Source organism: Somniosus microcephalus, chromosome 1 (genome assembly GCF_052327205.1).
Source record: "Somniosus microcephalus isolate GS21.2 chromosome 1, FLI_Smic_1.0, whole genome shotgun sequence".
In the NCBI taxonomy this organism is placed as follows: Eukaryota; Metazoa; Chordata; class Chondrichthyes; order Squaliformes; family Somniosidae; genus Somniosus; species Somniosus microcephalus.
Genome location: NC_140987.1, coordinates 16,088,715 through 16,113,622, shown reverse-complemented (window position 1 = coordinate 16,113,622; position 24,908 = coordinate 16,088,715). Strand labels below are relative to the sequence as shown.

Sequence of the window (24,908 nt, the reverse complement as noted above, 5' to 3'; positions counted from 1 at the left end):
GAACTGAGGTTTTAATTCCGCACAAAGCCGGCATTCTGAGCATATTTTCTTTACATCTCCAGTGGAAAAAGGGAGATTCCGTGATCGTACGAAATGTAGCATGCGCGTAACGCCAGGATGACACAAACCATTGTGGACATCCATGAGAGTGGAGGATGACATAGTGGAGCAGAATGCCCGTGTGAGGGTGTCCGGGGCCACATTCTCCTTGCCAGGCCGATAGAGAATGGTATAACCAAAAGAGGCCAGTTCCATCCTCCAAAGTTGTATTTTATTATTCTTAATTTTGGTTCGTTTTCGATTATCGAGCATGAAGGCGACTGATCGTTGGTCCGTGATCAATGTAAAGTGCTGGCGAGCTAGAAAATGGTTCCACTTCCGTACTGCCTCTATGATGGCTGTGGCTTCTTTCTCAACCGGAGGATAATGTAGCTCGGCACCTTGTAAGGTCCTGGACATAAATGCTACAGGACGACCTTCCTGATTCAGAGTAGCCGAGATCGCCACCTCCGAGGCATCACATTCAACCACGAAAGGGAGATTCTCATCAATGGAGTGAAGAGCCGCTTTCTCCAACTGTTTTTTGAGAAGGTTAAAGGCTGCAACAGCCGCTGTTCCCAGTGGAAATGATCTAGCATGCAGCAAGGGTTGGATTTTGTCCGAAAAATGAGGAATCCATTTAGCGTAGTATGCAAACAGACCAAGAGCCCGACGTAAAGAAGCCGGATTCTTAGGTGACGGGAGCTCTTGGAGCGGGCGAAGTCTTTCTGGGTCTGGCTTAATGATACCATTGCCTACGCAGTAGCCAAGGATGTTGATGGTCGGTTGTGACTCAACAGATTTGGATTCATTCAGGGTCAAATTACGGCGATGGAGGGCATCCCGAAATTTTTGGAGGTTGGAGTCGTGTTCCTGTTGATCGTGACCTGCAATGGTAATGTTATCAAGATAGGGAAAAGTGTCCCTTAGGTTTTCCTGCTTAACCAGGCCATCCATTGCCCGTTGAAAGACAGCCACTCCATTAGTAACCCCGAATGGGAGGCGACGAAATTGGTACAGCCGTCCATTAGCCTCAAAGGCTGTGTACTGCTTATCTGAGACCTTCAAGGGTAACTGATGATAGGCACTTTTTAAATCGTAAGTTGAGAACACTTTGTATTCGGCCAGTTTATTAACCATATCATCAATGCGTGGCAATGGGTAGGCGTCCAAGTCGGTATATTGATTGATGGTTTGCGAATAATCGATGCATAGTCGCTGTTTGTGAGGTTTTAGAGGGTTCTTGACAATGACGACTTGAGCCCGCCAGGGCGACGAACATGGTTCAATGATATCCTCTGTTAGAAGTCGAGAGATTTCAGCCGCAATAAAAGATTGGTCTTCCTGATTAAAGCGCCGTGATTTCGTTATTATCGGTTGGCATTGAGGCGGAATACTGGCAAATAATGAGGGTTCATCAAGTGAAGCTGCTGATAATGCACAAAATGGTAATTTAGACGGTATATTAGAAATAGTAAGTCCGGGTTTGGATCCACCAAACTCAATGGTGAGTTTCTTATGCTGTTTTTGGAAGTCCAGCCCTAAGAGGAGATCACTACATAAGTCCTTGAGCACCGAAAGTCGGGTGGAGGGATACATACGACCATGAAGTGTCATATCAACAACACAAAAGCCGGAGATTCTGGTATTAAGTGATGACTGGGCCATCGCAATTGCCTGGTCCGATGGGAAGACATGTAGTTTCAATTTCGCAACAATCTGTTCCTTAATGAAACTATCAGTACTTCCTGAGTCAATTAAGGCATCTAAGGTATGCCCTTTAATTGAAATTTTTGTGGCTGCATGAGACAGGTTCTGTGGGCAAGCAGCTGTAATTGGTGTCGTTGCACAGAGAGTGGCTAAAACTCTCGGTGTGCTTCTTCGGGAGAGAGCTCGAGAGGAAGCTTGATAGGTCCTAGCTGGAGCATCTTGATAGGCCCTAATTGGGGCAGTTCGGTAGGCCTTAGCTGGATTGGCCCTCGTAGAGGCCCTTGATAGGCAAACTTTAGCAAAGTGTCCTTTTTTCCCGCAATAACTGCAGATTGCATTGCGAGCAGGGCAGGTTTTCCTCGGGTGAAAAGCATCTCCACAAAAGAAGCATTCCTTCCTAGATTGCCAAGAGGCTGCTAAAGTGGGGTCGTCCTCCTCTTCTTCATCAGAATTATCAGAATTAGATTCCCCCATGATAGGGTTCACCTGAGACCGCTTGAATTGTCTGGTTGCAGCTACAGCAGCAGATCGAGATCTGGGCAGCTGATAGAGGTCTGCATTTCTCTTTGCCAAATCCAGTGAACAAGCTAGGTCAAAAGCTTTTTGTAGCTCAAGTGTTTTACTTTCTAGTAGACGCTGGCGTATAAATGGAGAGGCAATCCCGCAGATGAAAGCATCACGAATCATTTCTTGGCGGTACAGCTCAGCTGAGGCTGCCTGAAAGTTACAGTCTACGCTGAGCCTGCGAAGTTCTTGCAGGAATTCGTCAATTGATTCCCCTGGCCCTTGTCGGGCTGTGGCCAGTAGATGTCTAGCATAGACCTCATTTGGGGTCTTCGCATACAGTTTCTTAAGTGCCCGAATCACCTCTTCGTAATTATCCCAGTCATCAACATATTCGAACACTTTTGGGGTCACATAATTGACAAGTATCTTCAATTTAGCAGGAGCATCCGCTTTACATTCATCCAGAAAATTCTCAAAAGTACGATACCAATGCTTCCATACCCTGCCAGCTGCTGGTGTATTCGGGTCCAAGTCCAGACGAATAGGTCTAAGGATTTTCTCCATGATGGGTGGTTCCCTGGATCCTTAACTTCCGAGTTTGTCTGAAGGTCTAGTATTTGTCAGTGTAAATATTTAAGTTACTTAAATTGATGTAAGAAAAAGGAGACTTACCATCAAGTAACTTTAAAGTAAGCTTTAAGTAACTTATAAACACACTATATACACAAGAGAGGTCTTTACCATGCCTCTGGTAGAAGCCTCTTACAATACTGAACAGACCAGTATTTATACCAGTCCAACAGGAAGTGACATATGACAGGAAGTGAGGTATGTACACAGTTCATAGTTCATAGTTCACAGGAAGTGATGACATAACTTCCCGGAAGTTATCATTTTTATCACAGCTTGCATCCCAGGTTGTTAAGGGAATTGGGGGAGGAGATCGCAGAAGGGCTTGCCATAATTTTAAAATCTTCCCTAGATGCGGGAGAGGTGCCTGAGGATTGGAAAGTGGCAAATGTGACACCATTGTTCAAGAAAGGGTGTAAGGACAATCCTAGTAACTACAGGCCGGTCAGTTTAACATCAGTGGTGGGTAAAGTTTTAGAAACAATAATCAAGGCATTTGGAGAGGTTTAAGCTAATTAAGGAGAGCCAACATGGGTTTGTAAAAGGCAGATCGTGTTTGACTAACTTCATCAAAAAATTCAATTAGATAACAGGGAGGATTGATGAAGGGAATGCAATGGATGTTGTCGACATGGATTTTCGGAAGGCATTTGACAAAGTCTGACAGAGAAGGCTGGTTAAGGCTCATGGAATAGGTGGGTCAGTGACAGCTTGGATAAGGAATTGGCTTAAGGACAGAAAACAGCAAGTTGTGGTAAATGGCTGTTTTTCAGACTGGAGGATGGTAGACAGTGGTGTTCCCCAAGGGTCAATGCTGGGGCCACTGCTTTTTTTGATATATATAAATGACCTGGATATTGGAATACAGAGTAGAATTTCTAATTTTGACAATGACACCAGACTTGGGGGTGTGGCAAACAGTAAGGATGATACCAATCGACTGCAGCAGGACATAGAAAGGCTAGCAGAATGGGCAGACAAGTGGCAGATGGAATTTAATGCAGAGAAGTGTGAGGTGATGCATTTTGGCAGAAGGAACTGGGAAAGGCAATATACACTTAATGGCACAGTTTTAAAGAGTGTGCAGGGACAGAGAGACCTGGGAGTTAATGTGCATAGGCCCCTGAAGGTAGCAGGACATATTGAGAGAGTGGTTAGCAAAGCATATGGGATCTTGGGCTTCATAAATAGAGGTATTGAGTACAGAAGTAGAGAAGTTACGCTGAATCTTTATAAAGCGCTGGTTAGGCCACAACTGGAGTATTGTGTCCAGTTCTGGTCACCACACTTTAGGAAGGATGTGAAGGCCCTTGAGAGGGTGCAGAGGAGATTTACCAGAATGGTTCCAAGGATGGAGGATCTTAGCTACAAGGGCAGGTTGGAGAAGCTGGATTTGTTTTCATTAGAGCAAAGTAGGTTGCGGGGTGATTTGATAGAGGTGTACAAGATTATGACGGGTTTGGATAGGCTAGACAGGGAAAGGCTGTTCCCATTAATTGATGGTACAAGGACTAGGGGGACACAGATTTATGGTTTTGGGCAAGAGATACAGGGGGGATGAGGAAAAGCTATTTTACGCAGCGAGTGGTGTTGACCTGGAACTCGCTGCCGATGGAAGCGGAGACACTCAATGTTTTCAAGGGGCGACTGGATAGGCACTTGAGGGAAATAAACTTGCAGGGCTACGGGGATAGAGCGGGTGAATGGGACTGACTGGATTGCTCTACAGAGAGCTGGCATGGACTCGATGGGCCGAATGGCCTCCTTCTATGCCGTTATGACCCTATGACCCCTCATTCATAACTTCGAGCCCTTTGGCATCCTGTTTTCCTATCTCTGTAATCTCCTCCGAGATCTCGGCGCTCCTCCAATTCTGGTCTCCTGCGCATCGTCGATTTCCTTCGCTCCATCATTGGCGGCCGTACTTCCAGCTGCCTGGGCCCTAAGCTCTGGAATTCCCTCCCTAAACCTCTCCATCTCTCTCGCCTCCTTTTAAGAAGCTCTTTAAAACCTACCTCTTTGACCAAGCTTTTGTTCATCTCTCCTAATATCTCTTTATGTGGCTCGATGTTAAATTTTTGTCTTGTTACATTCCTGTGCAGCGCCTTGGGATGTTTTACTATGTTAAAGGTGCTGAATGAGGACAGAAGTTATTTTTGAGTTATAGATTTGACATCGATGCCTGGAGGGGAAATTAATAGATACTTCAAAGCTGTTTGATTCTCATTGGAGGGCCATGTACTGTCCCTAAAGCTGCTCTGTCATTCGGCTTTGAGCAGGCTGTGGATATTCCCATTGATACCCAGTCCCATTTCCTCCAGTTCTTTCCTGTACCCAGAGCCCTAGCTGTGAGAAATTTGCCCTCACTTGCTGGCTGTGGGATCCTGCAGTGCACAGATTGGCTGCCACATTTCCTGCACAATTTCAGTTACTGCACTTCAAACTAATTCATTGTGTGTGAAACACTGAAATAGACAAAAAACGCATTCATTATTGTATCACTCGTCCCTTCCCCCCACCTCACTCTATCTCTCTCTCTCTCTCCTCGCTGTCCCTTTGTCTGTCTCGTGCTCTCTCCCCCCCCTCTATCTCTCTCTCCCCCCCTCTATCTCTCTCTCCCCCCCTCTATCTCTCTCTCCCCCCCTCTATCTCTCTCTCCCCCCCATCTCTCTCTTCCCCACATCTCTCTCTTCCCCCCATCTCTCTCTTCCCCCCCTCTATCTCTCTCTCCCCCCCTCTATCTCTCTCTCCCCCCTATCTCTCTCTCCCCCCCTCTATCTCTCTCTCCCCCCCATCTCTCTCTTCCCCCATCTCTCTCTTCCCCCCATCTCTCTCTTCCCCCCCTCTATCTCTCTCTCCCCCCCTCTATCTCTCTCTCCCCCCCTCTATCTCTTCCCCCCCTCTATCTCTTCCCCCCATCTCTCTCTCCCCCCCCTCTATCTCTCTCTCCCCCCCTATCTCTCTCTCCCCCCCTCTCTCTCCCCCCCTCTATCTCTCTCTCCCCCCCTCTATCTCTCTCTCCCCCCACTCTATCTCTCTCTCCCCCCACTCTATCTCTCTCTTCCCCCCCTATCTCTCTCTCCCCCCCTCTATCTCTCTCTCCCCCCCTATCTCTCTCTCCCCCCCCTCTCTCTCTCTTCCCCCCCCTATCTCTCTCAATTCAATTCACAATTCAAATCGCTTTATTGGCATGATAAGTTACATCTTAAGTTGCCAAAGCATCAAAATACATTTATGGTTTAGCACATAAACGCAGTTCTATTCATACATTGTATAAACAGGTATATCCCTGAGTGTATAAATATACATTCGCATTGTTTATATATATTCTTTTCTTAGTTTACTGGTTGTCCCTCTGTTCATGGCAAGCTGTAACATAGTGTGCCGCCAGTGTTATACAGCTTCTCTCCTCTCCCAGTAGGAATGGGAGTTTTTGGTTGTCATTCAGATTTCTGAAATCAGGGCATATTTGTGAGAATTTTTGGTAGAAATTCTCCCTGATGCCCTGATATTTTCCACAAGCTGTGAGGAAGTGCATCTCTGTCTCCACCACTCCCTGACTGCAGTGAGAGCATATCCTGTCCTCTCTTGGCAGCCTGGTCTGCCTGTGTCTGCCTTTTTCGATCGCTAGGCTATGTTCGCTAAGTCTGTACCTTGTCAAGGTTCTTCTCAGTTTGTTATCCTTTACCATGGTCAGGTAATCAGCTATGTTGTATTGTCTGTTTAGGGCCAAGTAGCAATTGAGTTTGCTTTGGGTTTTTGTTGTTTCTGCCCAATATGTCAGATATTTTTCCTTTTGCTTAGCGACGATTGTGTTGGGTCGAATTCTTTGTGTTACCCTGTCACTGTCCTGGGGCTGGTTATTGTTAGTATTGTTAGTAGTTACTTCACTGAGTCCCAGGACTAGTTGACTGAGGGTATTCTTCTTTATGGTCAGCTCTTGGCATTTCAGGGCGTCGTAGTGATAGCATTGGGGATTGCTCATTTGTAGGTGATTCCAAAATTTGGTGGCTCTTTTTTGGATAGTGATTATTAATGGATATTGGCCTAGTTCCTTTACTGTTTACTGTTTTCCTTTGAGTCCGGAGGATACTTTTACAGAATTCTGCATGTAGGATCTCAATTGGGTGTTTGTCCCATTTTGCAAATTCTTGTTGAGTTAGCGGTCCCCATACCTCACTGCCATAGAGTGCAATTGGTTCAATTACTGATTTGAAAATTTTGAGCCAAATGCTAATTGGGATTTCTATTTGGATTGATTTTTTGATGGCATAGAAAGCCCTTCTTGCTTTCTCTTTCAGTTCATTCACAGCCAGTTTGAAGTTTCCCGTAGAACTGATTTTTAAGCCCAAGTATGTGTAGTTAGTGGTTTGTTCAATTTTGGTTGTTCCTACTGTGAAATTTATTTTGGGTCCCTGATGTTTGGATCTTTGCTGGAACACAAGGACTTTGTTTTTTTGGGGATTTATTGTCAGGGCCCAAGTCTGGCAGTACGACTCCAGCAGGTCCAGGTTTTGCTGTAGCCCCTCTTTAGTAGGTGACAGCAGAACCAGGTCGTCTGCATAGAGGAGGAATTTAACCTTGGACTCATATAGGGTGAGGCCGGGTGCTGTAGATTGTTCAAGTAGTTTTGCCAATCCATTTATGTAAATATTAAAGAGTGTCGGTGAGATTGGCGAGCCCTGCGTCACCCCCCGCCCCTGTGGGAAGTATTTTGTTTGTTTGTCTCCAATTTTAACTGCACATTTGTTGTTTGTATACATTGATTTAATTACATCATATGTTTTCCCTCCGACCCCACTTTCGATAAGTTTCAGGAATAAACCGTCATGCCAGATGGAGTCGAAAGCCTTCTGGAAATCTACAAAGCATGTGTAGATTTTGCTTTTGTTATGGTGAACGTGTTTGACAATTAGGGTCTGTAGGGTGAAGATATGATCGGATGTTCTATAGTTTGGCAGGAATCCAATTTGGCTTTTACTCAAGACATTGTGCTCCTCAAGGAAGTTTATAAGTCTTTTGTTTATGATGCTACAGAATACCTTCCCCAGGTTACTGTTTACACAGATGCCTCGATAGTTGTTTGGGTCGATTTTGTCCCCACTTTTGCATATGGGCGTTATGAGTCCTTTGTTCCAGATATCAGGGAAATAACCGACACTCAGAACCAAGTTGAAGAGTTTTAGGGTAGCCAGTTTCATTTTGTTGTCTGTGTGTTTAATCATCTCGTTTAGTATGCCGTCTGTCCCGCAGGCTTTTCCCCCTCTATCTCTCTCTCCCCCCATCTCTCTCTCTTCCCCCCCTATCTCTCTCCCCCCCTCTATCTCTCTCTTCCCCCCCCATCTCTCTCCCCCCCCTATCTCTCTCTCCCCCCCTCTATCTCTCTCTTCCCCCCCCATCTCTCTCCCCCCTCTATCTCTCTCTCTCCCCCCCCTATCTCTCCCCCCCTCTATCTCTCTCTCTCCCCCCCTCTATCTCTCTCTCCCCCCCCTCTATCTCTCTCTTCCCCCCTCTATCTCTCTCTCCCCCCCTCTATCTCTCTCTCCCCCCCTCTATCTCTCTCTCCCCCCCCTATCTCTCTCTCCCCCCCTCTCTCTCTCTTCCCCCCCTATCTCTCTCCCCCCCCATCTCTCTCTTCCCCCCCTATCTCTCTCCCCCCCTATCTCTCTCTCCCTCCCTCTATCTCTCTCTTCCCCCCCATCTCTCTCCCCCCCTCTATCTCTCTCTTCCCCCCCATCTCTCTCTCCCCCCCTCTATCTCTCCACCCCTCTATCTCTCTCTCCCCCCCCTATCTCTCCCCCCTCTATCTCTCTCTCTCCCCCCCTCTATCTCTCCACCCCTCTATCTCTCTCTCCCCCCCTCTATCTCTCCCCCCCCTATCTCTCTCTCTCCCCCCCTCTATCTCTCTCTCCCCCCCTCTATCTCTCTCTTCCCCCTATCTCTCTCTTCCCCCCCTCTATCTCTCTCTCCCCCCCTCTATCTCTCTCTCTCCCCCCCTCTATCTCTCTCTCCCCCCCTCTATCTCTCTCTCCCCCCCTCTATCTCTCTCTCCCCCCCTCTATCTCTCTCTCCCCCCCTCTATCTCTCTCTCTCCCCCCCTATCTCTCTCTCCCCCCCTCTCTCTCTCTTCCCCCCCCCTATCTCTCTCTTCCCCCCCATCTCTCTCCCCCCTCTATCTCTCTCTCCCCCCCTCTATCTCTCTCTCCCCCCCTCTATCTCTCTCTTCCCCCCCATCTCTCTCCCCCCCTCTATCTCTCTCCCCCCCCCTCTATCTCTCTCTTCCCCCCCCATCTCTCTCTCCCCCCTCTATCTCTCCCCCCCCTCTATCTCTCTCCCCCCCTCTATCTCTCTCTCCCCCCTCTATCTCTCTCTTCCCCCCTATCTCTCTCCCCCCATCTCTCTCTCCCCCCCTCTATCTCTCTCCCCCCCATCTCTCTCCCCCCCTCTATCTCTCTCTCCCCCCCTCTATCTCTCTCTCCCCCCTCTATCTCTCTCTTCCCCCCCCATCTCTCTCCCCCCCTATCTCTCTCCCCCCCATCTCTCCCCCCCCTCTATCTCTCTCTCCCCCCCTCTATCTCTCTCCCCCCCTCTATCTCTCTCTCCCCCCCTCTATCTCTCTCCCCCCCCTCTATCTCTCTCCCCCCCTCTATCTCTCTCTCCCCCCCTCTATCTCTCTCCCCCCCTCTCTCTCTCTCCCCCCCTCTATCTCTCTCTCCCCCCCTCTATCTCTCTCTCCCCCCTCTATCTCTCTCTTCCCCCCCATCTCTCTCCCCCCTATCTCTCTCCCCCCTATATCTCTCTCCCCCCCCCTCTATCTCTCTCTCCCCTCCTCTATCTCTCAATTCAATTCAATTCAAATTGCTTTATTGGCATGACAAGGTACATCTTATGTTGCCAAAGCACAGAAAAACATGTATGATTGAACCTGTAAACGCAGATCTAGACATACAGTGTATAGACAGATATATCCCTGTATATATAAAATACACACATATAATATCCATATAATCTTTTCTTAGATTTAATGGTTGTCCCTCTGCTTATGGCAAGCTGTAACATAGTTTGCCGCTAAAGTTACGCAATTTCTCTGTTCCCCTAATAGATATGGGAGTTTTTGGTAGTCATTCAAATTTTTGAATTCAGGGCAAATTTTTAAGAATTTTGGGTAGAAATTCCCCCTTCTGTCCTGATAGTTTCCACAAGTTGTGAGGAAGTGCATCTCTGTCTCCACCACTCCCTGACTGCAGTGAGAGCACATCCTGTCCTCTCTTGGCAGCCAGGTCTGCCTGTGTCTGCCTTTTTCGATGGCCAGGCTATGCTCACTAAGTCTATACATTGTCAAGGTTTTTCTCAGTTTGCTATCTTTCACCATGGTCAGGTATTCAGCCATGGTGTATTGTCTGTTTAGGGCCAAATAGCAATCGAGTTTGTTTTGGGTTTTTGTCGTTTCTGTCCAATAGGTCAAATATTTTTCCTTTCTGTTCAGTGACAATTGTGTTGGGTCGAATTCTCTGTGCTAGGATGTCACTGTCCTGGAGCTGATTATTATTAGTAGTGTTAGTAGTTACTTCACTGAGTCCCAGGACTAGTTGACTGAGGGGACTATTCTCTATGATCATCTCTTGGCATTTCAGGGCTATCTCTCTATCTCTCTCCCCCCCCTCTATCTCTCTCCCCCCCCTCTATCCCTCTCCCCCCTCTATCCCTCTCCCCCCTCTATCTCTCTCCCCCCCTCTATCTCTCTCCCCCCCTCTATCTCTCTCCCCCCCTCTATCTCTCTCCCCCCCCTCTATCTCTCTCCCCCCCCTCCATCTCTATCGCTCTCCCCCCCTCCATCTCTATCGCTCTCCCCCCTCCATCTCTCGCTCCCCCCCTCCATCTCTCGCTCTCCCCCCCTCCATCTCTCGCTCTCCCCCCCTCCACCTCTCGCTCTCCCCCCCTCCACCTCTCGCTCTCCCCCCCCCTCCACCTCTCGCTCTCCCCCCCCTCCGACTCTCGCTCTCCCCCCTCCGTCTCTCGCTCTCCCCCCTCCGTCTCTCGCTCTCCCCCCTCCGTCTCTCGCTCTCCCCCCTCCGTCTCTCGCTCTCCCCCCTCCGTCTCTCGCTCTCCCCCCTCCGTCTCTCGCTCTCCCCCCTCCGTCTCTCGCTCTCCCCCCCCTCCGTCTCTCGCTCTCCCCCCTCCGTCTCTCGCTCTCCCCCCTCCATCTCTCGCTCTCCCCCCTCCATCTCTCGCTCTCCCCCCCTCCATCTCTCGCTCTCCCCCCTCCACCTCTCGCTCTCCCCCCCCTCCGACTCTCGCTCTCCCCCCTCCGTCTCTCGCTCTCCCCCCCTCCATCTCTCGCTCTCCCCCCCTCCATCTCTCGCTCTCCCCCCCTCCATCTCTCGCTCTCCCCCCCCTCCATCTCTCGCTCTCCCCCCCTCCATCTCTCGCTCTCCCCCCATCTCTCGCTCTCCCCACCACCCTCCATCTCTCGCTCTCCCCCACCACCCTCCATCTCTCGCTCTCCCCCCCCATCTCTCGCTCTCCCCCCTCCATCTCTCGCTCTCCCCCCCTCCATCTCCTCGCAGTGTATAATCAACATCTTGTGCTCTCTCAGCTATGCTGCCTCTGAAGTTCTGTTGATTAATCTGTTTATTTCTTGTACAGCGATCGGCATTAACCCCTCGTGTACTGTACTGGCGCTGTGGTCTGATCATTCGACCTTCTAGTCTTGGGGACAGTAGTGTGGTTATGTTACTGGGCTAGGGGTGTGGAGACCTGGCCCAGGATCGAGCAGAAGGTCCCGCACCAATATGATTGACTCTTAACTTTTATCAAATTCCTTTTTTATCATTTTAAAGACCTCGATCAGATCACCCCTCGATCTCCTAAACTCAAGGGAACACAAGCCAGGATTATGCAACCTGTCTCATAACTTAACCCCTATAAGCCCCGGTATCATTCTGGTGCATCTTTGCTCTGAAAATAATTATCGCATCAAAGGCTTGTGTGGATTAAGATATTTGCCTAATTTATTCCTGCAGGGTGAAAGGTCATCATCGCACCTTCTCCGACTGAAGCGGCGCCTGAAGGATCGACTGAACAAAGGAGAACGACAGAGAGAGCTGAAAGAGAAAAAGAAGTTTGATCTCCTGAGTCGCCTTGCCTTTGACCCCAGCTGCTGACGATTCTCCAGCTACCAGCGGCACTGAGGGTTCAGTTGAGAGACCCTGGTTCGCAAAAAGGCATCGAATCGAGTGTGGAAAGACACAGGGAGCCCCTTTCCTCCTCTTTGCAACACACCGATTTCTCCCCCACCTCCAAAGCTGCCGTTCGTTACCCCTGCAAGGGGGCAATCGATTACCCACAATCCTTCAGGATGCCGCCGGCAGGATTTAGGGAGTGGCTCCCGATAAACCCAGAGCTTTCAACCTGAGCTGGCAGTGCCCAAAGAAGCGTAACAGGGTGGGGGCTCGGATAGACAAAAAAATTGAATCAAATCGACACCCCAAGCTGAAGATGAGGGAGAGAGGCCTCCCTCTATTGGACCAGCATGCCATACAGTTAGCCCAACAATGAGGGGGCTTTAAACTGCCACGCACCTCCATCACCCCCCAACCCCCCCCCCCCCAACCCACCCACACTCCGCCAAGACTTCGAACCTGGGCGACAGGATTCCCTCCCCGTGAAGAGATATTTCTGCACTAAGACGTCTTGTTGTACACAAGCTTCCCACCCGTTTCTCGGGAGAAGTTGGGAAATGACGCCCGTTTTAACAAGCGCTTGACAAAGGGAACCCTGAAAGAAACATTTTTAATGAGAAGATTTCACCTTTTTGTCGGTTCTCCAATGGAGACTCTACCACCAGCTGAAAGATAATTAAGCCCAGTTTGTTCGTGGAGGGGAAAAAAATTGTTCTTTCTCCACTTGCCGTAGAAATTTGCCCAGCGGGGAAAGATGGCATCTGCCTTCCTGCCTGCATTCTGTGCCTGACCGATTTCACCACAGATAATTCTCGAACGAGACAGGCTGTTGGAAAGCAGCAAATAAACTCGCTTGAAACCCACGAGGCTGGAGAAGGTATTTGAGCTCGAGAGCTTCGCGGTGCAGGGCCTTTCATGACCTCGGGACGTCCCGAAGCGTGTCACAGCCAATGAAGTACTTTTGAAGCACAGTCACTGTTGTAATGTAGGAAACACAGAAGCCAATTTGCGCACAGCAAGCTCCCACAAACCGCAATGTGATAATGACCGGATAATTTTTTTTTTAGTGATGGCAGTTGAGGCATAAATGTTGTCCAGGACACCGGGGAGAACTCCCCTGCCCTTCTTTGAATAAGTGGCTGTGGGATCTTTGACGTCCACCTGAGAGGGACCTCGGTTTAACGTCTCATCCGAAAGACAGCACTTCCGACAGTGCGGCACTCCCTCAGCACTGCACTGGGAGTGTCAGCCTGGATTTTTGTGTTCCAGTCTCTGGAGTGGGGACTCGAACCCACGACTTTCTGACTCGGAGGTGAGAGTGCCACCCACTGTGCCGCGGCCGAGACCCAAGAGCGATGTAGGGCGAGAAGGAAAAACCCAAACCGAGCGCAAAGAAGCCGCGGTTGCCTTTCCAGAGTATGACCGCGGTCTACGCCAATGGTGGTACCATGGTTAACCACCGCTACGCCCGGTGGAGCCGGCAGAACAGCGCGGAGGACTACATGCGGGCAGAGGTCTACGAGGAGGGCGAGGACGGGCAGCCGCGCAGGCTGACCCCGCTGGAGAAGCTCTCCCACGAGATGGCGCACGACGAGCGGACCATCAAGGAGGTGACGCTGGGCAAGAGGATCGGCTTCTACCGCGTGCGAGGCGAGATCGGCAGCGGCAACTTCTCGCAAGTCAAGCTCGGTGTCCACTCACTGACGAAAGGTAGTGACTGAGGGGACCGGGGTTGGGCTTCTCTGTATCGTCCACATGCGCGTCGCTGATTAACTTCATCACGCTTCACAGGAGCGATTCTCAAACAAAATTTGACATCAAGCCACACCAGGAGATATTAGGGCAGATTGGTCAAGGAGGTAGGTTTTAAGTAGCCTTTTAAAGGAGGAAAGCGAGGTTGAGAGACGGAAAGGTTTAGGGAGGGAATTCCAGAGGCTAGGGCCTGGGCAGCTGAAGGCACGGCCACCAGTGGCGGAGCGATGAAAATAGGGGATGTTCAAAAGGTCAGAATTAGAGGAGCGCAGATATCTCACGGGGGGGTGGGGGTGGTGTTGTGGGGCTGGAGGAGATTAGACGGATAGGGAGGGGCGAGGCCATGGAGGGATTTGAAAACAAGGATGAGAATTTTGAAATCGAGGCGCTGCTTAACCGGGAGCCACTGTAGGTCAGTGAGCACAGGGGCGATGGGTGAGCGGGACTTGGTGCGAGTTAGGACTCGGGGCAGTGAGCACGGGGGGTGATGGGTGAGCGGGACTTGGTGCGAGTTAGGACACGGGGCAGTGAGCACAGGGGGTGATGGGTGAACGGGACTTGGTGCGAGTTAGGACACGGGGCAGTGAGCACAGGGGTGATGTGTGAACGGGACTTGGTGCGAGTTAGGACACGGGCAGTGAGCACGGGGGTGATGGGCGAACGGGACTTGGTGCGAGTTAGGACTCGGGGCAGTGAGTACAGTGGGTGATGGGTGAACGGAACTTGGTGCGAGTTAGGACACGGGGCAGTGAGCACAGGGGGTGATGGGTGAACGGGACTTGGTGCGAGTTAGGACACGGGGCAGTGAGCACGGGGTGATGGGTGAATGGGACTGGGTGTGAGTTAGGACACAGGGCAGTGAGCACAGGGGGGTGATGGGCGAACGGGACTTGGTGTGAGTTAGGACACGGGGCAGTGAGCACAGGGGGCGATGGGTGAACGGGACTGGGTGTGAGTTAGGACACGGGGCAGTGAGCACAGGGGGTGATGGGTGAACGGGACTTGGTGCGAGTTAGGACACGGGGCAGTGAGCACAGGGGGTGATGGGTGAACGGGACTGGGTGTGAGTTAGGACACGGGGCAGTGAGCACAGGGGGTGATGGGTGAACGGGACTTGGTGCGAGTTAGGACACGGGGCAGTGAGCACAGGGGGTGATGGGTGAACGGGACTGGGTGTGAGTTAGGACACGGGGCAGCAAAGTTTTGGATGAGCTCAAGTTTACAGAAGGTGCGAGCTGGGAGGTCGGCCAGGAGAGCATTGGAATATGGATGAGGGTCTCGGGAAGTAATGATTGGGCTTTAAATGCCTGTAGACTGGAGGGGGAACGGAAGACTGAGGGAGGTGAGGCGATAGAAAGAAAAACTCCCCTACTCTTCGAATAGTGCCATGCGATCTTTTATCTTCACCTGAAAGGGCAGAAGGGGCCTCGGTTTAATGTCCCAACAGAAAGCCGGCACCTCCAACAGTGCAGCACTCCCTCGGCACTGCACTGACTCAGCCTGGATTTTATGCTGAAGTCTCTGGAGTGGGATTTTGAACTCTCAAACTTCTGACTCCGAAGCGAGAATGTGACCCACTGAGCCAAAGCTGACACCCTAGAAAAGAATGAGTTAGAGTAGGAGGAGGAAGGGAAGATATATTAGTGGGGCATGAAATTTCGATACATTAGTGGGGGACAAGAAAGGGAGTGATGAGCTCTGTCGGTGAGAGTGTGTGGGCACTGCCCTGTGCGCTTCACTTCCTGAATGTACCACAGTGCGGAACAGAAAATGGGGCGTAGAAATTCACTGAATACTGTCCCATCAAACACTCCCAGGGCAGATACAGCACGGGTTAGATACAGAGTAAAGCTCCCTCTACACTGTCCCATCAAACACTCCCTGGGCAGGTATAGCACGGGTTAGGTACAGAGTAAAGCTCCCTCTACACTGTCCCCATCAAACACTCCCAGGGCAGGTACAGCACGGGTTAGATACAGAGTAAAGCTCCCTCTACACTGTCCCATCAAACACTCCCAGGGCAGGTACAGCACGGGTTAGATACAGAGTAAAGCTCCTTCTACACTGTCCCATCAAACACTCCCAGGGCAGGTACAGCACGGGTTAGATACAGAGTAAAGCTCCCTCTACACTGTCCCATCAAACACTCCCAGGGCAGGTACAGCACGGGTTAGATACAGAGTAAAGCCCCCTCTACACTGTCCCCATCAAACACTCCCAGGGCAGGTACAGCACGGGTTAGATACAGAGTAAAGCTCCCTCTACACTGTCCCATCAAACACTCCCAGGGCAGGTACAGCACGGGTTAGATACAGAGTAAAGCTCCTTCTACACTGTCCCATCAAACACTCCCAGGGCAGGTACAGCACGGGTTAGATACAGAGTAAAGCTCCCTCTACACTGTCCCAACAAACACTCCCAGGGCAGGTACAGCACGGGTTAGATACAGAGTAAAGCTCCCTCTACACTGTCCCATCAAACACTCCCAGGGCAGGTACAGCACGGGTTAGATACAGAGTAAAGCTCCCTCTACACTGTCCCAACAAACACTCCCAGGGCAGGTACAGCACGGGTTAGATACAGAGTAAAGCTCCCTCTACACTGTCCTAGCACGGGAATGGTAGCATAGTGGTAATGTCACTGGGCTAGTAATCCAGAGGCCTGGACTAATGATCCAGTGATGTGAGTTCAAATCCCACCACGGCAGCTGGGGAATGTAAATTCAGTTAATTAAATAAATCTGGAATAAAAAGCTAGTATCAGTAATGGTGACCATGAAACTATCGGATTGCCATAAAAACCCATCTGGTTCACTAATGTCCTTCAGGGAAGGAAACCTGCCGTCCTTACCCGGTCTGGCCTATATGTGACTCCAGACCCACCTGCAATGTGGTTGACTCTTAACTGCCCTCTGAAATGGCCGAGCAAGTCACTCAGTTGTAACAAACCGCATCGAAATCGACCGCGGCACCGGCTTTGGACACGGCAACGGCACACCCAGCCCAGTCAACCCTGCAAAGTCTTCCTCACCAACATCTGGGGACTTAAATTCCTGAGGCATTGGGACCGATTCTGGGGATGATGAGACCTGTACAAGCTGGATGGATTACATGTTGACAGAACTGGGACCAATATCCTTGCAGGGGGGGTTGCTAGTGCTGTTGGGAAGGATTTAAACAAAAAGGGGGCAAGTACTTTGCTGGGAGTGTACTATAGGCCCCCAAACAGTCAGGGGGAGATAGAGGAACAGATATGTCGGCAAATCTCAGAAGTGTAGAAATAATAGGGTAATAATAGTAGGGGATTTCCACTTCCCTAATGTTAACTGAGATAGTCAGAGTGTGAAAGGCTTAGAGGGTGCGGAATTCTTAAAGCCAGCATGTAGAAAGTCCTACAAGAGAGGGGGCGGTACTGGACCTAATTCTAGGGAATGATGTAGCTGGGCAAGTGGTAGATGTGTCAGTAGGAGAGCATTTTGGTGACGGTGACCATAATTCGGTGAGATTTAAGGTAGTCATGGAAAAGGACAAAGATGGACCGGAAATAAAGGTTCTAAATTTGGGGAAGGCCGATTTTAATGTGATAAGGCAGGTTCTGGCCAAAGTGGACTTGTAGGAAAATCCACATCAGAGCAGTGGGAGTCTTTCAGAAAGGAAATAGAGAGATTACAACGCCAACATGTTCCCGTAAAGGTCAAGGGTGGGACCAACAAGCCCAGGGAACCCTGGATGTCAAGGGATATACAAGAATGGATTAGGGAAAACAAGGAGGCTTTTGGCAGATACAAAGGACTAAAAAGAGTGGAAGCCCTAGAGGAGTATAGAAAGTGCAGGGGGTACTTAAAAAAGAAATTAGGAGAGCGAAGAGGGGCATGAAAAAACACTGGCGGGCAAAATAAAGGAAAATCCCAAGGTGTTTTATAAGTATACTAGCTGAAGTGCCCGGCGGTGCCGAGGCTTTTTCGAGGGAATGTTGTTGTTGGAAGAGAGAGAGAGAGAGCGACTGGGGGGAAGAGAGAGAGCGACTGGGGGGAAGAGAGAGAGCGACGGGGGGAACCAGAGAGAGCGACTGGGGGGAAGAGAGAGAGCGACTGGGGGGAAGAGAGGGAGGGACTGGGGGGAAGAGAGGGAGGGGAGGGGGGGAAGAGAGGGAGGGGAGGGGGGAAGAGAGGGAGGGGAGGGGGGGAAGAGAGGGAGGGGAGGGGGGAAGAGAGGGAGGGGAGGGGGGGGAAGAGAGGGAGGGGAGGGGGGGGAAGAGAGGGAGGGGAGGGGGGGGAAGAGAGGGAGGGGAGGGGGGGGAAGAGAGGGAGGGGAGGGGGGGAAGGGAGGGAGGGCGGAGGGGAGGGGAGGGAGGGAGGAGGGCGCCCCCCCCCCCCCGAGGGTCGCCCCCCGAGGTGAAGACCGCCGATTGCGCGCGCCCCCCGAGGGTCGCCCCCCCCAGGAGGTGAAGACCGCCGATTGCGCGCGCAGCAGGAGCTGAGACGCGGCGTCTCTCTCGGCCGGCGGGCCCGGTTGCCAGGGTAACCGTGACGCTGACCAAGCCAGAGAGAGAGACGCCGCGTCTCAGCTGCTCCTGCTGCGCGCGCGGCCCCCCACCCCCCGCCCGAGGGTCGCGGCCCCCCCGCCCCCTGAGGGTCGCGGCCCCCCCCCCCCCCCCCCCCGAGGTGAAGACCGCCGATTGCGGCTGTGGGAGACGTCCGGCGGGCCCGGTTGCCAGGGTAACGCTGGACGCTCAGCAAGCCCCGCCCCCCGGCCAGCCAGAGAGAGACAGCGCGTCTCAGCTCCTGCTGCGCGCGCACCCTAGCGGCGCTGGGCTGAGGCTCGGCCCTCCAGCCTTCGAGTGGGGCCGGGAGGTGCCTAGCTCGGGCGTGGGTGCGGAGGAGACGCCGAGGCTTCTAGGCCTACCTGGAAAAACGGGGAAAGGTAGGAAAATTAATGAGATTAGATAAGTTAATTACTTTCTAAATCATTTTTTTTTAAAACAATATGTGTTTTAAAAGCAACATTTTTTTTAAGACGCAGAAAGCGGGACAAAGAAAGGAAAAGTTTGGAATCAAGATGGCGGCGACTCACCTCGGTTCAGAACGATAAAGCCCGGCCACACACGCACCGATTGGCCCGGCGGCACACGCCAGCAACCCGGCGTACGATTGGTCGAGCTCGAGGTCACTCTGTCGCTAATGAGCGGATAATGAGATGCTAATGAGCGGAATGTTGAAGGTTTTTGGGATACCGCGGGCGCAATTTTAGCCCGGCCGAAACGTAAATACGCTTAAAACCGTCTCGGAAGCGTAAGCTTTCTTTGGAGGTAACGCGCGCGTAGGTACGCCCTGTAACTTTCGAGTGCATACCCGCAACGCACACGCGATGACAGACAGATAGACAGATAGACAGAATGACAGAAGTACCGATTGATTGATTGATTGATTGATTGATAGATAGATAGATAGATAGATAGATAGATTGATTGATTAAGGGCAAGAGGATAACCAGGGAAAGAGCTCATTAGGGACCAAAGTGGCAATCTGTGTAGAGCTGAAAGATGTAGGTGAGGTTTTAAATGAATATTTTGCACCTGTGTCCACTATGGAGAAGGACGAAGTAGGCATAGAAATCAGGCAGGGGGATTGTGATATACTTGAACAAATTAATATTGAGAGGGAGGTACTAGCAGTTTTAGCGGGCTTAAAAGTGGATAAATTCCCAGGCCCAGACGAGATATATCCCAGACTGCTGTGTGAGGCAAGGGAGGCGATTGCAGGGGCTCTGACACAAATTTTCAGAACCTCTTTGGCCATAGGGGAGGTGCCAGAGGACTAGAGGACAGCTTCTTCTTCTTATCGTGTCCACGGACAGTCTATACATAGCCCAGCCAGAACTGGACACATTTTTGCGCCTTGTTGTTGAATTCGGCAAGATCTGCAACAGTGCAGGGTTCCTCTAACGATGGGCATTGCAGGAGATGTTGCATAGTCTGTGCCTCAGTTCCACATTCACAAGTTGTCGGGCTGGTTGAATATCCCCATTTGCTTAGTGACACCTTTGAGCAACCTACCCCGGTCCTAAGTCTGTTAAGGCACTTCCAGGTTGCCCAGTTGCAATTAGCTCCTGGGGGAAGGCTTTCATCAAGTAAAATTTCCATTGCTGGGGGATGTTCAAGACTGGCGAGCCGGTCTTTCCACAAGGCGATGCGGGCTTCAGATGAGGTTGATTGTAATGGAACAACACTGTTCATGAAGCTCTTTCTTGACTTTAGGCGGCTGGGTGTAGGTGTATGACAATGCAGAGGGTGTCTCTCATCTGATGTTTGACGGAGTCGTTCTTTCTTGCTGGACAGCTAACATAGTACCATTATTCAAGAAGGGTAGTAGGATAAACCAGGGAATTACAGGCCAGTGAGCCTAACATCAGTGGTCAGGAAATTATTGGAAAAAATTCTGAGTGACAGAATTACTCTCCACTTGGAGAGGCAAGGATTAATCAAGGATAGTCAGCATGGCTTTGTCAGGGGGAGAACATGTCTAACCAGTTTGATTGAATTTTTCGAGGGGGTGACTAGGTGTGTGGATGAGGGTAGTGCAGTTGATGTAGTCTACATGGACTTCAGTAAGGCTTTTGACAAAGTCCCACATGGGAGACTGGTCAAGAAGGTAAGAGCCCATGGGATCCAGGGCAATTTGGCACGTTGGATCCAAAATTGGTTTAGTGGCAGGAGGCAGAGGGTGATGGTCGAAAGTTGTTTTTGTGACTGGAAGCCTGTGTCCAGTGGTGTACTGCAGGGATCGGTGCTGGGTCCTTTTCCGTTTGTAGTGTACATTAATGATTTAGATATTATTATGTCCGTGTGTAATTGAGACACGGACTGCAGGAGTTGGTTACAACAGGTGTTTACTGAGTGGAAACAAAACTGGAACTACTATGCAAAGTTACTGCACAGGCTTATATACAGGGGTGGTCACTACTGGTACTGCAGTATACAGGGGCTGCAGAATATAGTTCCTTCTGCAAAGTACATACACCACAATTCCTCCCCTTTTAGCTAAACAGTACATAACATTCGATTAATAATTAAATAACATATTTACAATTACAGTTGCTATATACATCAGCTGAAGTTAAGCAATTATAAGTTCAGTCTTTGAGGAGGCTTCCTGATTCTGTCTGGATAACGCCTCTTTGGGGTATCAGGTTCTTCCGGCAAAGTTGATTTGGAATCAACGTCGTTGTTTGGTTCGTCTGCTTCCAATATCACCGATTCTGATGTAGATGCAATTGGTACTTCGGTTTCATCACCAGGTGTATCGGATTGTGGTGTGGAATTGACGTTTTCCAGTGACTCTAGAATCTGGTCAGCATGGCGTCTTACAATGCTCTCTCCAACGTCCACGGTATACATTAGAGGTCCTTGCCGTGTATAGATCGTTCCTGGCTGCCATTTCTCTGTGCGGTAGTCCCGGGCCAAAACTGGTTGACCTATCTTAAAACTCCTGGTCGGCCTTTCATTCATATTCTGAAACTGCCTGTTCTCCACATCTCTTCTGATGTTTGTCTTAACCAAATCCAAGCGGCATCTTAGTCTTCAATTGAAGAACATCATGGCTGGAGTTTGGTTGGTAACCGCATGTGTCGCATTCCGGTAGGCAAACAAGAAGTTATCCACCTTGTGTTGTAGGGGTATGTCTTCATTACACATTGCCTTGATAGCCTTCTTGAATGTTTGAACGAACCTCTCAGCCAATCCATTGGTGGCTGGATGATATGGGGCGGATGTGTAATGCTTAACACCATTGTTCTTTAAGAACCTCCGGAACTCTTCAGACACAAACTGTGGTCCATTGTCGGAGCAAATCTGTTCAGGCAGCCCATTTCTGGTGAATATGGTTCGTAAGACTGTGATAGTTTTTTCTGTGGTGGTTGAGGACATTTTTATTACCTCTGGCCACTTTGAATGTGCATCCACCGCAATTAAAAACATCGAGTCCATAAAGGGACCAGCAAAATCAATGTGCACCCTTTGCCATGGAGATGAGGGCCACTCCCATGGATGTAGAGGGGCTTGTGGTGGGGCATTTTGGACCTTCTGGCATCCTGTACAGCTCTTGGTCATCTCTTTGATTTCTCTATCGATTCCCGGCCACCACACAAACGCTCTGGCTAAGTTTTTCATTTTTACCCCTCCCAGATGACCCTCATGAAGCTCATTGAGCACTCTAACCTTCAATTTGGGTGGAATTACTACTCTGGATCCACACATCAAGGTTCCTCTGCACACTGACAGCTGTTCTCTTCTCGGCGAGAATGCTGGCAACAGTGGTTCGCCATGTGCTGGCCATCCCTTCACCGTTAAATCATAGACCCTGGAGAGTGTCGGGTCATTTCGTGTTTCCTTTTCTATGTTTGCATTCGTCACAGGTAGACATTCGACTATGGTCGAGTGGAATATCTCCACAGGATCCACTGCAGGTGCTTCTTCCACCGTCGGCAACGGTAGGCGCGACAATCCATCAGCATTCCCATGCTGTTTAGTTCCTTTGTACTCGATGTCATATTGGTGTGCCCCTAGGAAAAGGGACCACCTCTGTAGCCGTTGTGCTGTCATTATCGGGATGCCCTTCTGAGGGTTGAAAATGGAGACAAGAGGTTGATGATCAGTGTGGTAAACCACTGTTAACCTGTACATGCCTGTGTGGTAAACCACTGTTAACCCTGTACAAGTCCAGGCATGTCTCGGTCCCTGGCTCCACCCCTAAGCCCGGGTATAAAGGTGACTCACCACCCTTCCCCCGGGAGCTCTTAGGATGGACTCACTAGCAGAGGCATGCTCTAGTTCTTAGTCAATAAAAGCCTACTTCATATAAGTCCATTTCGTAGTCTTTGGTATTGTTGATAGCGCATCAATCAGTTAGTAGAGTAAATTTCTGACCGTGCAGGCAGTGATTGAACTTCTTCACCCCCCACACCAGGCTGAGGGCCTCTCTGTCAATCTGGGCGTAGTTACGCTCGGCTGAAGTTAACGAGCGTGACGCAAAAGCTATCTGCCTCTCTGAACCATCAAGGAATTTATGTGACAGTACCGCTCCAATGCCGTAGGGAGACGCATCACACGCCAGTCTTATCGGTAGTGATGGGTTGTAGTGAGCCAATACTTCTCTTGAAGTGGTTAGGTCTTTACTCTTCTGAAAGGCCCGCTTACATTCATCGCTCCATTTCCATGCTACTCCAGTTTGTAGTGGGGCGTTCAGTGGGTGCAGAATTGTGGACAAATTCGGCAAAAACTTATGGTAGTAATTCACCAATCCGAGGAATGACCTCAGTTGCGACACATTTTCAGGCACTGGAGCCTTAACTACCGCTTCAATTTTGTCAGGGGACTTATGTAACCCCTCTTCATCAATCACGTGGCCACAATACGATATCTGTTTCTTAAAAAACTCGCATTTCGGGTGATTGGCTCGTAGCCCATGTTCTCTTAGTCTAGTGAGCACCTGGTCTAGGTTGGCAAGGTGTTCACTGTCATCTTCACCTGTCACTAGGATGTCGTCCAAGTAACACTGAGTCCCCGGAATCCCTTGCAGGACTTGTTCCAACTCTCTTTGCCATATCGCCGGAGCTGATGCTACTCCGAATAGCAGTCGATTATACTGGTAAAGACCTTTGTGAGTGTTTATCATGAGATACTTCCTAGAGGATTCTTCAACCTCCATCTGCAAATATGCTTGTGCTAGGTCAATTTTTGTAAAACGCTTCCCTCCAGATAGTGAGGCGAAAATATCTTCTATCCTCGGAAGAGGATATTGTACTGTGTGAAGGACAGGGTTCACCGTCACCTTGAAGTCCCCACAGATGCGAACCTTCCTTGGCTCCTCAGACTTATTGTTTAACGTTTTCTTAATGACAGGAATGATGGGTGTCGCCTACTCGCTCCAGTCTACCTTAGACAACACGCCTGCATTCTCCAGATTCTCCAGCTCTGCCTCGACGGCTGGGCGAATTGCATACGGTACCGGTCTTGCTTTGAAAAACTTGGGAATTGCATTCTCTTCTATTTTTATCGAGGCGGTTACGCCTTTAAGAGTTCCCAGTTCTTGTTGAAATACCTCTTTGGCGTTAGCTAAGATTTTTGACAATCGTCCAGGTGTGACGTCGTCATCCTTTTTACCAGCCACAGTCAGTGCCTGAATGGAGTGCCAGTCTAAACTTATCTTTCTGATCCATTCACGTCCCAATAACAGTGGTCCACCATCTTGCAGTATGTACAGATACAATTTCTGTATTTCCTTGCCGTTGTATTCGACAGGCACCCTTATTTTCCCTCTGGGGTATACTTTCTGCCCCGTATACGTCTTCAAGACAATGGATGTCTCTTTCAAGGGTATGTGTGAGAATAGCCGCTCGTAGTCTCGTCGATTCATGACGGTCAGGGCTGATCCTGTATCCAATTCCATTTTGACTTGGGACCCTGCTATCGTGAGGGTGACCCAAATGGTTCGGTGATCCTCTTTTGCGATTACGTTGTGAAGTTTGAGACAGCTTAGTCTCTTGTTCCCGGATTCACTCGCTCTTCTGGTCTTCGGAACTACTGTCCGTCATCTTTTGTACTTTCCTGTACTGTTCCTTAGTAGCCTTTTTGTTGTCGTTAGTCTTCTTCCCAGACCTGCAAACTCGTGCAATGTGTCCCATCTTTCCGCATTGCCTGCATATTTTGTCCTTGGACCAGCAGTCCTTCTGGTCATGGGTTGTTCTGCCGCAGCGATAACATTTTTCAAATCCCCGTGTCATTTCATGGGTGCCGTATTCCTGTGGCTTTTGCTGTATTTCCGCAGCTCCCCTTGCTGCTGCTTCATACGATACTGCCACGCTGAAAGCCTTATCTAGCGTCAGCTCTTTCTCTGAGAGTAACCTCTTCTGGGTTCCTTCACTCAGGAGTCCACAGACAAATTTGTCCCGTAGGGTATCTGCCAGTTCTGCTCGGAACTGGCAGTGCTTTGATAGCTTGCGTAGTTCCGTAAGGTAATCAGCATTGCTCTCATCTTTATGCTGATTTCTCTTGTGGAATTTAAATCTTTCTGCTATCAGCAGCGGTGTAGGA

The 24,908-nt window shown here is 50.0% G+C and overlaps 1 protein-coding gene across 1 annotated transcript in view; it reads left to right on the top strand.

Annotated features, from left to right (window-relative positions):
- The window catches only part of LOC147123949 (serine/threonine-protein kinase NIM1-like), a 74,385-nt gene that overhangs the window by 28,454 nt on the left and 21,023 nt on the right, over positions 1-24,908 (top strand). The window contains exon 2 of the mRNA XM_085969922.1: positions 11,910-13,778. Within this exon, the coding sequence (XP_085826048.1) occupies positions 13,487-13,778 (292 nt within the window). The 5' untranslated portion in view covers positions 11,910-13,486. The remainder of the gene's footprint in view (positions 1-11,909; positions 13,779-24,908) is intronic.